The sequence below is a fragment of the Microcaecilia unicolor genome, chromosome 2, assembly GCF_901765095.1.
Source record: "Microcaecilia unicolor chromosome 2, aMicUni1.1, whole genome shotgun sequence".
In the NCBI taxonomy this organism is placed as follows: domain Eukaryota; kingdom Metazoa; phylum Chordata; class Amphibia; order Gymnophiona; family Siphonopidae; genus Microcaecilia; species Microcaecilia unicolor.
In genome coordinates, this window is record NC_044032.1 from 267,780,827 (window position 1) to 267,796,541 (window position 15,715).

Genomic DNA, 15,715 nt, shown 5'->3' on the forward strand with positions numbered 1-15,715 from the left:
AAACTGCTTCCTCTCTGTTCTCAGCCCTAGGCTACTCCCCACCCCCCCTCCGGCCAAAACAAAAAGGTCTCTCATTCTCCACTGGTCCCTCCTGCCATCCATGGTAGCCTAGTGTCCCCTTTCCTCTATCCCCTCTGCCCCTGAAATGAAAAATAAAAATTCCCAATATCTAGCTGGCCCCATGTCTCCCACTCTTTTCATGACCCATTCCAAAAATAATCCCTGATCCCTAATAATGTAGCACATTTCCCCATCCTTAGTTCCAAAAATAATTCCTAGTAGTCTGATGGCCTCCCTCCCCCAGCTTTAAAATAACTAAATCTCTGGTGTCCATTGGCACCCTCCCCTACTCCCAGCTCCCCCCCCCCCCCCCCCAAAGGCATACCTTATAAGAGGCAGGATCAGTGCTCCTTCCTCTGGTGGTGCCATCATGAAAAATGGCAGCACTTGACCCTGCATAGTGCATCCAGAGGGGGGGGGGGGGGGGTCAGTCTGCCAAACAAGGGAATTTTCACCTTATTTGGTAGTCTCCGCCCAGACTACCAAATAGGGGAAAAATTCCTTTATTTGGCAGACTGAACCCTCTTAGTGCATCCCAGGACGCGGTGTGCAGAGGTCAAGCGCTGGCATTTTTCAAGATGGCACTGGAGTGAGTAGGCATCGCTCCTGTTTCTATTAAGACTAGCCGTTAAGCCCGTCAAAACGGGCGAGTATTGGAATGTGTTTTTTTCCAAGGCCCCTCCCCCCTCCCCTCACCGCTGCAAGGCCCCCTGCCCTCCCTCCTTCCCTGCCAGCTGCAAGGCCCCCCTCCCTCTCCCTCCCAGCTCCAAGGCCCCCTGCCCTCCCTCCCAGTTCCAAGGCCCCATTCCCTCCCAGCTCCAAGGACCCCCTTCCGTCCCTCTCTCCCATCCAGCTCAAAGGCTCCCTTCTGTCCATCCCTCCCAGCTCCCAGGCCCCCCTCCTTCTGACCTCCCATGTCCAGCATCCTCCCTCCTTCCCTCCCAGCTGCAAGGCCCTCTGTCCCTCCCAGCTCCAAGGCCACCCGCACTCCCTCCCAGTTTGAAGGCCCCTCCTCCTCCCTCCCAGCTCCAATGCCCCCCTCCGTCCCTCCCTCTCAGCCAGCTTCAAGGCCCCCCTCCTTCGAGGTTGCCGATACCGCTCCCCCCCCCCCCCGGAGTCGCCGCAGCCGCCCCCCCCCCTCCACCCGGGCCGGGCCCTCTCTTCACCACAGAACTTACAGTGCCGAAAACGCAACAGGCAGATCAGCTCCTGTCAACCTTCCTTCCCTGCCTTTGTCCCGCCCTCGTGTGACGTCACGTCGGCGAGGGCGGGACAGAGGCAGGGAAGAAAGGCAGACGGGAGCTGAGCTGTTGCAGTTTCAGCGCTGTAAGTTCAATAGCGAAGAGAGGTCCCGGGCCGGGTGGAGTGGGGGAGGCGGCGACTCTGAGGGGGGGGGGGTGCGGTAGCGGGGACCTCGGGGGGGGGGGGGGGAGCGGTAGCGATGGTATCCTTGTGCGGCTGTGTGTTTCCCTGAGTTCCGCTCCTCCTTCCCTGCCTGCTCCCTCATCCTCCAATTTCCACGCCCATGGAGGCGGGGCTTGGACTCAACGTTCGGAGTGTACTGCGCATTTGCAAGTGAGTACGGTCACTTGCCATTTATATGTTTGATAAACTTTGGGGGGTTTAAAGAGTCTTGAGGGAGGATTTAGGGATGACGGTGCCACTAGACACCAGAGATTAATTTTTAAAGTTGGGGGAGAAAAGTGGGGCTTGTTAGACCACCAGGGATTATAATTTGGGGCAAGGGGAGATTGGATCAGGTTTGTATAGGAGGGGGACACTATCAGAGCTTGCTAGTTTTGTTTGGGGGGGGGGCAAGATTGGTTTGGGTGTGGAGAGAGGCAATTGCTAGACTATCAGGGAAAGGTTGGGGCTGATGCAGAAAGCTATCAGGAACAGGGGGTTTGGGTCGGGGGGGGGGGGGGGGGGCAGGGGCTTTCCCTAGCACTTCTGTGCCACCTCACGTCTGGCCATGGATTTGTTGAATGTAGACTTTAGTGCACTGGTTTGAGGTTCTCTGCATTGCTGCAGATTAACTATTAGCCTCCTTACCATGCACTTTAATATGCTGTGCACTGATGTTAATTTGAGCACTGAGGCCTTTTCTGTGTTGTGGTGCCCATAACAAGCACGTAGACTGTTAATTGCGTGCTTTTGCCCAAGGTAGCTCTCTGCATCACCCCTAGGAGTGGTGTAAAACATTTTTTTTAAAGTCCTGTCAAAATGTGGATTTTAAAAAAGTAATCTTTATAAGCTTGTTTTAATCAAATCCAATTTGCAAAGAATGACGATAACAAAGGCAACATTTTTTAAAAATTAGTCCCCTTATTTTCTAACTCCTGTTACTGTCTTATCTGTCTGTTCCACCTTTGCTTTTCACCCTTTGCTATTAAAATGTTTTGTTTTCTATTGTGTTGACTTAGGGGATCTTTTACTAAGCTTACCACTTGCTAATCCGGAACTACTGCTGGTCCAATGCGGCCGCAGGTGGTAGTTCTGGCTGGAGCAGTGTTAACCTGGCGGTAATCGGGCATCACCACGCACTGACTGGTTACCACTGGGTTACCGCGGGAGCCCTTAGGTAAGAGCTGCCCGCTACATGGCCACGCGGTGAAGGTTATCGTACCGCTTGGACATTTTTTGGTCATTTTGCTGCCCTTTTTCCTTAGTAAAAGGAACCTCTAGTATGGTGTAGTGTGCTACTTTCAATGTACTACTGTTTGAATACTTTTACTGCTCTAATTATCTGTTGCCTATGTTTGACTTTGCTGTACACTGGGGGCGAATTTCTTCAAAAAGTGGTAAATAAATCCTAATAAATAAAATTTAAATACAAAAGAAAAATGTCATTAAAGGCAAAATACAGTAAGTGTTTCTCAGTAGAACTTTGGATATAGCATGTTCCCCCTTAATAAAGCTGTGTGCATTAGTAGGCTCCCCCCCCCCCCCCCAAAAGTCCATTACTGTACATCTGTCATAATTTAGAAGCTCTTGTTTGTAGGAAAACCTGCCATTTCTCTGGTTCAAGACATACTTCTTATAAACCACAAGATATTTACAAGGAAATTTAACAAACAGCTGTGGGATTATTCTTTTTAATAATTGATGAAGGAAAATCATAAAATTAGTTTGCATTATATCCTTTGGCCTTTTGTGATGAAACACTGCCTCTGTGTGTGCTGACGAGTGCTGTTCTCAGCCATGGTATAATTTGTTACAGAGAAGGATTCTCTGTGGCTTGAAGAAAGAGGAACAGCTTGGAGATTTTGCAGTTTTAGTAAATGAGCTTTCTTTCGTTTCCATAGGATGTTTCTAGAGGAAATGACTTGCCTGGGAAGGGCAGAAGAGGCAGAAAAAGAAAGGTAGTATTCAGCTGTGTGTTTGGCTCTCCTCCTTCATGGTTGCATTAATGGAGTTATATGATTATAATTTGGATTTCTCTGTTTAGTTTGGTTTTTGGTTGTGTGTTTTTGTTTTTTTGTTTTTTTTTTTGCTTCAGCACTATGAGCCTTCATTCACATCTATATAAGAGGGCTCTCCATTTCTAATTCCCCTCCCATTTAGCTAAGTCAACACAATGGAAGTCCTCCACCAGGTCAATATAAAGAAGAGCAGACCGGCCAGAAAGTGGTAAAAAATTAGAAGATATATTTATTGAATTGCTACAGCACATGAGGGGATTAAAAACTTGTGCCCAAGAATGGCCATTTTTTGCCCACTACTAGGGGCTGCACTAGGGGTGAACAAAGCTATAGCACAAAATGAGTATTAGTAAAATCAAAACAGAAATATATAAGCGCACCATTGCAAACCTAAAGAATTAAAACTTAATAAAAAAACTAAAAACAGGGCTATATGTAAATGGATAACATCAAATAATAAATACTCCATAAACATGGATTATATATAAATTGTGCAGTGATTAAAAGTAAATGAGTGTTAAGATTTACCTCAGCAACGCTGTAAAAATTAGATCCAAAAAGTAGTGTATAAAAATCATACATATCCCGAATAGGGTCTACAATTGAATTCACCACTCAGGATAGTGCTAAAAAGATGTATAATGATGTATAATAACAAATATTAGTATCTAATTGAAATACAATTGAGCAGATGTATGAGAAAATGCTGCAAACTTACCAGAAACTCTCCCTCATAGTGAGCATGTTGTAACTGAAACCAAATTTTGGGATCAATCACACTAGCACAGAGGAGCTCACACGACAAAATATATTTAAAGATAAGATCATAAAATCCACTTTTTCCACCATGGAGTCAAAACAGATGTGTTAAAAATCGTTGCAAGCACTCAAAAGTTATAGTACATGAGTAACTAAAATAACAAAATAGCTTCTTTTGCATATAGAAACATTGAAATTGGTGCGACACTTTAAAATTGCTTTAAACCCATTGAAATCAATTCAGAAACCCATGGTTAGCTGAATCACATAAAAATCGCAATTTATGTGTTGAAATGTTAAAATCACTTTAAAAAAACACATTTTAAATGCTGTGCGTTCCATTTGTGTTCCAAGTTACTTTGTGTTCTCCAGTGATGTGTATTAGCTGAAAACCAAGGTAGAAGCCAATCAAAACTGCTGAAATGATTTTTTAAACAATTTTGAAGTGTCACACCAATTGCTATATGCAAATGAAGCAGCTATTTTTTTTGTTCCAGTGTTGTAGCAATGTATAAATCTTCTAATTTTGACCACTTTTTTGGCTGGTCTGCTCTTTTCTGTAATGCCTTGGTACTTGTGGACCGCCTGCCTTACAGTTTTTGAATCCTCTATCAGGTGCCACACACATTATAGCTTTCTGTACCTTGTGCAAGGTCATTAGGAAGGGCATAATCGAAAGGGACGCCCAAGTTTTCCTGAGGACGTCCTCACAGGATGTCCCCAGACAGGGGCGGGGAAACCTGTATTATCAAAACAAGATGGCTATCCATCTTTCGTTTTGATAATACAGTCGGGGATGCCCAAATATTGAAATTTAGGTCTTCCTTAGAGATGGTCGTCCCTAGACTCGGTCGCTTCTGATTTTTGGCGATAAATGGAAACCGAGGACGCCCATCTCAGAAACGACCAAATCCAAGCCATTTGGTCGTGGGAGGAGCCACCTGGATTGATTTCTTGACTCTTGAGTCAGGCACCCCACACCAAAATGCAGATCTGCCTCGTCCGACTAATAAAATTGCTTTTTACCCTTGAGTTGGAACTGTATTGGTCCTCCTCTACTTTTTTTTTGCTCTAGGGGAATCCCAGCTAGTCAGATTTTCAGGGTGTCCACAATGAATATTCATGAGACAGATTTGCATACTAAGGAGGCAGTGTATGCAAATCGATCTAATGAATTTTCATTGGGGATATTCTGAAAACATAATTCTCTGGAGTTCCCCCAGAACAGGTTTAGAAATCACTGCCCTAGCCCTTACCTCATTCTCACTAGGAGAACGTATGGAATAACTACTCGGAGAAACATGTTTCCCCTGCCACAATCAATCCTCATAGCAAAATGGATTATAATATAAACAATAACATTTACATAATGTAATATACCTAAGATTAATTTGTAACAAAAAAGGAAGTGGATCTGAATGGAGAGGGTTCCTAGCATCAGGGCCAGGTGTGAACTCTTCTCTGAAAATAAATAAATAAAAATGTAAAACAGCACATGCAAACACATTCTTCAGTCTGTGCCTTGTCCTTTATGCTCATGGAGCACTAGTGGGCAAAGAATGACTTGGTGTTAAGCACTTGTGCGACCTGGAGATGAATGATCACTGGTGTAAGGAGCAGAAGGAGAATAGAGAGAATGTGGCCTCTCTTAATTGCCTCGTAATCCTAGTCCTTAATCCCAAGCTCCCCCACCATAATTTTCTGCAGCAGTTCTAGGGTTTGCAAATATAGACTCCCAATCCTTGGCAATCCTCAAGTCCCCCTCCCCCTATGGTAATTATTGCCCTCTCTGACAACTCTCCCCCTCTTCCTCCTTGGTGAGGAAGGCAAAAATGTCCTGTGGAATCAGCTGTCTTTCCTTTGCATTTAGGGAGGAGGCCTCCTTGGATGGCTCCTCAGGGGATGGTGTTCTGTCTCTGGGTCAGCAGCTTCAATATTTCTGATGTGGCTCTGCTTCTTCTGAGTGCTGGGGGGCCAGAAATAATCCATGCAGCCCAGCAGCTCTGCTCCATTTCCAAGGGGATCCAGATCTAATTTACACTGCCAGCTCTGCTTCAGTTCCGTGGGGACCAGAAAAAAGATGGTGAAACACTGTTCCCAGGTTGTTCTGTCAGAAACTAAGCCCTGGATAACAAACAGATAAAGATGTTAAATTGGCACAGGTTTGAAACATATGAGCAGAAATGTCAGGCATCAAGGCCTAGGGTTGAAATAGTATTGCTGCTCACAGGTTTCAGATTAGTTCTAATTCACCCCCATTTTGTGTCTCTCCATGGCTGTGCTTTATGGGCCATTTCCCCAGAAATTAGGCACAAATGATACCAAAATTACAAACCTAGTAAGACAGACTAACCGCTCCAGATGCACTGCATTCACCATCCCTTTCTTTTAGAAATCTCCTGACCCGTTCACACTTATTCTTAACAAAGACTGATCATGTTCCATAACCTCTAACCATACAAGTGGCTTCCTCTTCAGATTGACGCCAGGCAGACTTCACACATTCACTCACATTTAGATATACCCTAGAGCAGGGTTTCTCAACCCAGTCCTTGAGGCATATCAAGTCTCATCGGGTTTTTGGGATATCTAGCATGAATATGCATGAGAGAGATTGGCATAAATGTTAAGAAGAAGTAGTAGTAGTAGTATGCAAATCTGTCTCGTGCATATTCATTGTGATTATCCAGAAAACCCGATGCGAATTGGTATGCCCTGAGGAAGTCTGTAAACTGGAAGGGAAAGGCCAAATGAGCTGAAAATGTTTGACCCTCTTCACATCCCTAATATACACCATTATATATGTACCCCATAAACAAAAGGAAGGGAATATTGGGGCTTGGGGCTGTGCCAGCTGTAGTGATTTCTGCCTATTGTGAGTGACATGAAGTGTCTAATTCGAATTAATAAGTATATTTGCTGTATGATTGTCAGCAGCCCCTTAGCTTTTAATTAAAACCCTTTGTGTTGGCCTTCTTCCACCTTCCCCATTTTCTCAAGGACGCCACTGTTTTTTTTTAGGAAGAGGGTGCGGCTTGAGATGTGGTTAGAAAGTGCTAAATATGTAAATGGATTAAAAATTTTAAAAGGGGTATCCAAGTTAATCTGGTATAACATAATTTGCAAAGACTAGCCAATTTATTGAGACATGAGCTTTCGAGGACTACAATCCACTTCAAATAGACTGTGGTCCTGATTGGTTAGTTTATAATGTGCCACCTTCCTCTGTTAATTATGTAAACGGATGTAGATAACGGTATTAGCTACTTTCCTATCATTCATTAAAAGGTGAGTCCTTGAAAGCCATGAAGCCTAAAAATATCAATGGTCTTTGCCTGCATTTTGATTTTAGATATTTTAGTATCATTTTCCAATACCTGGTTTGAATGTGATATGTAATGATCATGATTTGTGGATTTCTCTCCTTGCTTGATTTTAGGTAGAACAATCAGTGGAACTGGAGCAGGAAGTAAATGCAGTGGCAGCTGCCCCACAGCTGAGTCCTAAAAGAGGAAGGCCAGGTGGGCTTTTCCTCTTGTTTGACAGCTCATTAAATAATATATGTTTGGGGAGAGGAGGGTGAGAAGGGAAGGGGTTGGGTTTGGGTTATGATTCTTTGTTTTGGAGCTGCCAATGTGATAGGTTAGGTTACATATCACTTTCCAACAGTGACAAAGTAGTGGCTGCATTCTATAGCGCAAATTGATAAAAAGCAAAACACTAGAATTAGGAAAGAACAATGTCTGTTCCAGAGTTTTTAGCTAGGTTCATATTGCAATTAGTAGTCAAAGGTTCGCACAGAGAACCACATTGTGATGCCTACCTTGAATTTAGCATAAGAGGGTTTCAGCCTACGGCCAATGTGGTTTGTAGGCAACAGTACCCTGAAACTGGAGGAACAGATTAAAGGTGTGTTTTTTGTTTGGTTGGTCACATCCCCCTGATTCAGGGCTCAGGTTTAAGATCACAGAGATGGAGAGAGCAACTTTTTTTTTCTCTTGGCTTTTAACTGACAGAAGCTTCATACATATCCATGGACATTGGATCTACTTTATTAAAGTTGTATGTGATCTTGGAAACATTGCCTATCTCTATAAACAGTACATCACGAGACTCCTGAAGCAGGCATTTTGACACTGAAACATAGCAGCTGTGTCGAGTCATTTAAGTTGTTCCAATAAAGATCACCCTTTTGAACCAGTGTCTCCCTTGGCTTATTGGAAGAGCCAGTCTACCCTACTCCTTGGTTTCTCTCTTGCTGATTCACGTAGGGAACACTGGCAAGCACCTGAAGGAATGCATCAAAGCAACTTAGTTTAACTTTTGTCCAATTTTGGTCTTATTGGAGGACCCTTGTCATGGGGAAAAAGAAGTTAAAAGTTAAATTGGTGCCTCCGTAGACATTGCTGTGCATTCAAGGACCAATGGATATACATGTTCAGCTGCTCCTAATCTCAGTTTATAGAATGGAGAAACAAGTAATTAATTCTCTCCAAGCATCTAGGGATTATTTAATCCCTAACACTAGAACCTTTCTACTTCCTACTAGAACCTGCTCTTATGGTGGGAAGATTGGGGACCAGAGTCCTTTTGTTGTCATTTTTAAAGCTTCTATTCAGATTGCTCCATGAAATTCTTGTTTGGTGGGTGGGGTCCCCTACTAAGTTCTTGTTTGGTGGAGTGGAGGAGTAGCCTAGTGGTTAGTGCAGCTCCTTGTGACTCTGGGCAAGTCACTTAACCCTCCATTGCCCCTGGTACAAAAATAAGTACCTGAATATATGTAAACCGCTTTGAATGTAGTTGATATACTGCCTTTCTGAGGTTTTTGCAAGTCCCATTTCCCTTCCCTTCCCTTCCCATGATGATTTCAGTGGCTTTGGGTAGTAGTAGTAGTTCGATACTGTGCCATTAGATGGGTAGAAGGTATTATTAATGGACATCTGAAGGACTGTCCTCAAGAGAGGCCTTTTTGCAGGAATTTGCTGAACAGTTGACTGCTTTTTCCAGTGAGACAGTAAGTTGGAAGATCATGATAAGATTAGGCAGGTGGAGGTCCAGGTATCTAAGATGGAAGTCTCATGTCCTCTTTGGAAGGGATGGGTCATACAAATACTTCACTCTCAGAAACCATGGCTAGAATGAAAAACATACTGTTTTCTTATTCTCCAAAGACTCACTATCACTTTTAGAATTGCTTAAAATATTTTTGTAATGTTTTGAATTTAACAGATGTCGAAACCATAGTCATTTATAAAATTTATTATGTTTGCTGTAATGTTTTACTTAACAGTTAGACCAAAAGGCTCTTGATACTAAGGCATTTTTGGATAGTGTAGTTGACTGCCTTTTTTTTAAGTCCTCTGTAGCCTGAGATCTATACAAGAGTTGCTCTTCTAGTCTCATTCATTGCTGAATCCAACAAGACTAATATTCTAAAATCTTATTTCAAAAGAAAGGTATGTGTGGAGGAGTAGCCTAGTGGTTAGTGCAGTGGACTTTGATCCTGAGGAACTGGGTTTGATTCCCACTGCATCTCCTTGTGACTCTTGGCAAGTCGCTTAACCCTCCAGGTACAAAATAAGTACCTGTATATAATATGTAAACCGCTTAGATTGTTACCACAGAAAGGTGGTATATCAAGCCCCATCCCCTTTCTCTTTCCTTTTTGTTTTTTTGTGGTAAAAAAAAAATCTGTTCCCCAGTGTAACTAGGGTAACACAGCTGTGAAGGAAATGTGTACTTCAATGGAAACCCCATTCATTAGCTATTAGTATAATTTTCTTTTTGAGACTTCTTTTCGAATGATTGCTATCATGTAAACAGAACAGATGCTTTAATGACATTCAGATGAACAGGTTCTAAAATGTATGATTCTTTTGGAGTTGCTATGTGTGAGTTGGGTTGGGGGTATTGTCAGAGGTTGCATTAGCTTGGTTTAGGCTTTTGATAATATGTGCTCTAATTAAGGCTTTTGATTTTCGGTTTAACCTGAAAATAGATGTGTGTTGGATAATCATTTCACCTAGTGCCCTCTCTCTCCTTGCTTGTCTTATATCCTATACTCTGTTTTTGTGGCTTTTCTTTGCTAATAACTGCTAAGTGACACGCGTGCTTATTTGATTCCACCAGAAGAGGAGCCTAGCAGTACCTGTGGCATGAAAACAAATGTTTTTGTGCCCTCAAAAAAAAAAACCCTAATTGGCTGGAAAATACACCTAAATTTACCATTGATAAGTAGTACCTAAGAGAAGCCCTAGTTATGTCATTTTCATTTCTTTTAAATTTTTGTACCTTTTTTTCTCTGTAGTGGGTTCTGTATGCGAAATAATAATATTTTATTTCTTTGATTCAATTTTGTTTTCCTTTTTCTTCATTTTCATTTTGGATTTACCTTTGATGTAAAACTACATTGAAATAATAATAAACCCACAGAGATATTGGAGTGTACATCGGCTGTGTCACCACCTTGTACTGAAGTTGTTGAAAGGCAGATTTCTATAGAAGACATTGCTATGTTGAGCAGTGATGTAACCCTAACCCTTTCCGACTTTTTATAATCTCAGCTGCTATTGCAGAGGCCAAGGTTTCAAAACCTCGAGGGAGACCCAGACTCATGAAGCCACCTTCCTCCTCAGACAGTGATGTGTGAGTTTTGCTTCTTGTATGTGTATTTTATGGAAATATACTGTTAATGCAGGAATTTCTGCTTCATAAATTACTGTTTTAGCCCACTTTCCAAAGTGTGTTGTGTTATGTTACTACTTGAGCATTCCTTAAGTAAAAGCATGACTAAAAAGAAGTTTACATCTAACAAACTAAAATATTCAGTTGTCAGGCACACAGGTGGGTGATGTAATCTGATGGCACTGGGACAAGCTCAGAACTAGTATAAAGATTTGGACATGCAGAGCCCTTTTTGCATGAAGCAGTTTCCTCAGTCCTTCAGTTTCTTCCCCAATATTAACAAAAACAAAATTTGCTCATATTCAAGAGATTTTTAACCTTTGTGTCTGACATTTTTTGTAGTCTTTCTTTTTCCTAAAAAAAATGATTGGTTTCTGAAGATGTTCCAGCCTTGTCCGCAGTGTGGGAGAAAGATCTAAAACTTTAACACCCACACCCACTCCAGAAGCCTTATTTGTCTGGGCTCAGACCCTAATACGTCACAATGCTTATAGTCAGCCTGGATGTCCTCTCGACCTAGGAAGGACCACCTGAACTGATTCTGCAGAGAAGAGACTCCTAGGAAGAAAGGAGGACACCATCTGTACAGAGACTGACTGGCTCTGCATATTCTAACAAATTCTCTTTGACGGAGGTTGCCTCTGGTCCTTGCATAGTGACTTCAGGAGTCCAGCTGCAAAGGAGCAGCATAGGGGATTCCTCCAAATTGGCATGACCATCCTTGGAGGTTCCCAGTCCCAAGGAAAGCTGCCGTCTGCATGTTCGCGTAGGCCTGAGGTGAAGGGATCCTTGAAAGTTCTTTCAAAGCATTGGAGAAGCACAGACATTTTGGTGCAGATGCTGCTTAAAGTGCTTCACTTAAGCACAGCTGTCTCCTGCACTATCTGCACCATCAAAGAGATTCTGGCCAGGCAGTAGCATTGATCAATCTCTTCTTCTGTTAGTTTAGCCATTGTAATTCTCTGTCAGCACAGATATACCAGCATGATGAGCCAGTGCAGATATGAACAGACTGCCCCAGTGCAAAATTAATTTAGCATCAACAGCACATATCCAACGCATGTGTCCTTGTTCTCCCATTTGAGACGGTCATCTCTTCTACAATGGTTGACCATTCAGCCTCACATAACATCAACTCCAGCCCTAGGTACAGTAGCCAGTGAGTCGTCTTCACCTGTTTTGCTACCTCATCTGGAGCAGCTTCGTTCATTCCTGCAAACAATGTTCAATGAATGTAAGGGCTGCTGCAAAAATCTGTCAACTGTTCAATATCAGTAGCCTAGTATAATGTCATCTTAGTTGACAGGTGTTGCTCCTGAACAAAGAGATTCTTGTTCATATCAAGGTATGATACCCTCCTCCTCTGTGTTCAGAGGTCCCTCAAGCTGCCTTAGCAGACTACACAGATACGGATTTTCTTCCTTTTAGAATGTTCCTTAGAAGAGAAGTACAGTACAGGAATTCCTTCTGATTTTTATAGTTTTTGTGAGATCAGTCTCCTTATGAAGATATATCGTATCTGAGATTTGTACAGAACATGTCTGAGAAGTTTCCTTCCCTCTTCAGCAGTAAATGGAAACATACTTGGTTGTCTTTGGGCTCTTAAAGTCCATAAACGTCCCAAAAGCCACATAACTATGTCAGTCTATAACCTCCTGCAAGAATAACAGCTTTGTATGTGACCGTTCCCACTAATCATTCAGTCTGCATAAAAAAAGATGGACTTAAGTTCAACCAGTGCACAGTTTTAGTCAAGTCAAATCTAGCTTTCTTTTTCTTCGGTTTTAGTTGAGTCAGCAATGAAGGTGGCATTGCAGTTCATCAGCTTCATGTGATTTAATATGTGCATGCCACTTTTGAGAGGTGTTTCATCCAGCCTGTCTACATAGTCTCAGTATGAACTGGCAGCTATCTTGGCTGAAGCAGGTGAGTGTGGAACTAATTTTTTATGCTCAGCATATGATATATTTGATATGTGTTCAGAATTTCATCTTCCACTATCACTGTCAGACATTTTATGTGGCTGTGTTTGTCCAGCCTCCATGGAGACATTCATACAAGACTACCAGATACTCCCTGTGCTAGAGACTCTTGTTTTCTGGTTTTCCTCCTGAAAATAAACTTTAGATACCATCAAGGATTACTGCTTTACTTTATAACACCTCTTGGTTGTGCTGCCACAGTCTACATTGTCCTTTAGATGGCAAAAATATCCCAGCACCTCAGAAGTTTCCACTAAGAAGAGTTTTTGTTCCCTTTGCCAGATATCCACAGCAGTCTTATTATTCCACTTTGCTAAGTTTTTTCAGCAAGGTAGAGGGCAAGTGAAGCCGGCTTACCTGCATGACTAAAGCAATCCTTTACAGTCAAAGCCAGTGTCTTCCACAGAATACACAACCTGCCCTATCTGTAGGGAGTGAGGTACTATTTTTCTTCAGCAGTGGGTAGAGATCACAATAGTTTCCTAGTTTCTAAGCATCATAAAAGTGCGTGACCACCTCAAGTTTCAGTCTCTGCCACTAGACCATCCGAAAGCAATTAGTTTCCTGTTGTAAGGGAAAGGGAATCAGACGTGCCCTATGAATCTTGGGTAAGAAATGTCTTCATAAGGAGATTTCATTTTGTATAGGAGGAGAAATATGGATCAGAGGGAATTCCTGAAGAATGCTTTCTTCCTCTGGAATCCTCCTTAGAAACAAAATCTGGGTCTGAGTAGTGCTCTAGGGCTCTTTGAGGGAGTTAAGAGAGCAGTGAGGAGGGGGTAGAAAATGGCCTCTTTGTAGTTCAGAATCCAAAGTAGACAGCAGAGAAACTGTTTATCTCAAGATCTCATAATTATCTCTGCACAGGAATAACAGCAGTTGACTAAGATGGCATTACACTGGGCTGCTGTTATTGGATAGATACAAAATGCTGGGTCCTTAGGAGGCAGCACTTAACAAAAAGATCTTGGAGTCACATTGACACTTTCAGCCCACAGTGTTGCAGCTGCTAGAAAGCAAACAGAATGTTAGATATCATATGAAAAGTGATGGAAAATAAAACTGAGAATAACATTGTGCCTCTGTTTAGGTTTTTGGTGTGACCACACCTTAAGTTCTGGTCACCCCATCTCAAAAAGAATATTACGGAACTAGAAAAAGGTTCAGAGCAGAGCTAAACAATAAGGGGTATAGAACACCTCAAAGACTATGGATCTTCAGTTTGTAGAAAAGATAAGGGCTATAACGGAAATTTATATAATCATAGTGGAATGGAACAATTAAATAGGGAATAGTTTTTTAACCTTTCAAACAATATCAAAAATATAAAAGGATACTCATAAAGCGAATGACCAGAAGACTAAAAACCAATCATGAAGTCTTTTTTTACCCCCACATAGCTGTGAAATCTATTACAAGAGGATGTGGTGAAAGTGACCAATGTAATGAGATTCAGAAGAATTGTGCACAAATTCCTAGAGGAAAAAAGACTAATATTGACCAGCTAGACTTCAAAGAGACATTGCTCATTACTGGAAATGAGCCATCAGAAATAGATCTACTTTTTGGGTTCTGGACAGACCACTGTCCGATAGAATGCTGGGCTTGATGGACCTTGGTCTGACTCAGCATGGCTTTTCTTATGTACTTATGACTTTTGGTGTAGTATCAAATTCCTCAAACCTATACTCTTGTGCTTAAGGAAGAAGTTAATCTCTTCTGGTAGTCCAGCCAGGTCCTGCGTTAAACATGCTGAGGTCTAGGGCAGAAATGTAAAAGAAGACCCCAAAGCCCACCAGCAGGCTGTATCTCCTTCAGATTTAGGCAAGCTTGGAGCCCCTTGTAGCATGGGGGCCCTGAGCAACTGCCCTGCTTGCGCTTCCACCTCCCCCCACTGGTCCCGAATCCAGGAAAGTAAAGCTAGTTCCAGTTTTGGGAAAGGAATCAAGATCTCCACTTCAGATACTCAGATTCCATTTTCCAGATGATCATACTCCCTATATCAGATCTCGCGGACCTCCGCGTAGAAGCACCTTTCTTCCATTCTCCCCTACTTAAAGAAGGGAGACTGACTGTGCACACTGGTTTTCAAATATGCTTATTCACATATCCCGATCCATCCGTGTTGCAGAAATTACATCATATTCCTTCTACATGCAGACTGTTATCAGCACAGAGTCCTTCCATTTGGCATATCCTTGGCCCTCAGAATTTTCACCATTCAAACAGGCAGAGTGAGCTGGTTTCCCCACATCTCAACAACTGGCTTCTGTATGCTTCTTTGGAGAGCCTGACTCCTATCATCCAAGAAGAATCAATAAGCTGCCTTCAGAAACTGGGATTCATGATGTACTTCAAGAAGTCTGTATATGTTTCAAGGGTGGTATAATAAGAAAAATTGAGTAGAAAGGAACTGCAATCCAAGGATAGGACAGAGGAACAAGAAAGAAAGGGAAATAAAAGGAAGCGTAAAGTAGGGTAGTAAGAGAAATAGGAGTGTGGAAATAAAGGAGCTACGCTGACCACCATCATCATGACATCACTGCCACTCACCACTCCTGGGAAAGCCGGGGAAAATAGATGGAGTTTCTCAATACAGGTTTAAACGTGGGATAGGATAATTTGCTACGGAGAGAAAGGGGGGAGACATTCCAAAGGGAGGGTGCAAGGCAGAAGAAAGTACTATGGTAAATTCAGAGAGAGAATGAAAAACTGAGGGATGGAGTGAGTGTGTTCTGTATTGGAAGAATGGGTTCTGGAAGGAACATATGGGGTGATGGCTGAGGTTAGATATGATGGTTATCATTT

At 42.4% G+C, this 15,715-nt stretch overlaps 1 protein-coding gene across 4 annotated transcripts in view; it reads left to right on the top strand.

The window, feature by feature from the left end:
* PSIP1 (PC4 and SFRS1 interacting protein 1) overlaps positions 1-15,715 on the top strand; it is a 184,147-nt gene that overhangs the window by 79,648 nt on the left and 88,784 nt on the right. For all 4 annotated transcript variants that reach the window (XM_030194150.1, XM_030194152.1, XM_030194151.1 and 1 more), the window contains exons 7-9: positions 3,366-3,422; positions 7,681-7,762; positions 10,805-10,886. In XM_030194150.1, coding sequence (XP_030050010.1) covers positions 3,366-3,422; positions 7,681-7,762; positions 10,805-10,886 — 221 coding nt within the window. The remainder of the gene's footprint in view (positions 1-3,365; positions 3,423-7,680; positions 7,763-10,804; positions 10,887-15,715) is intronic.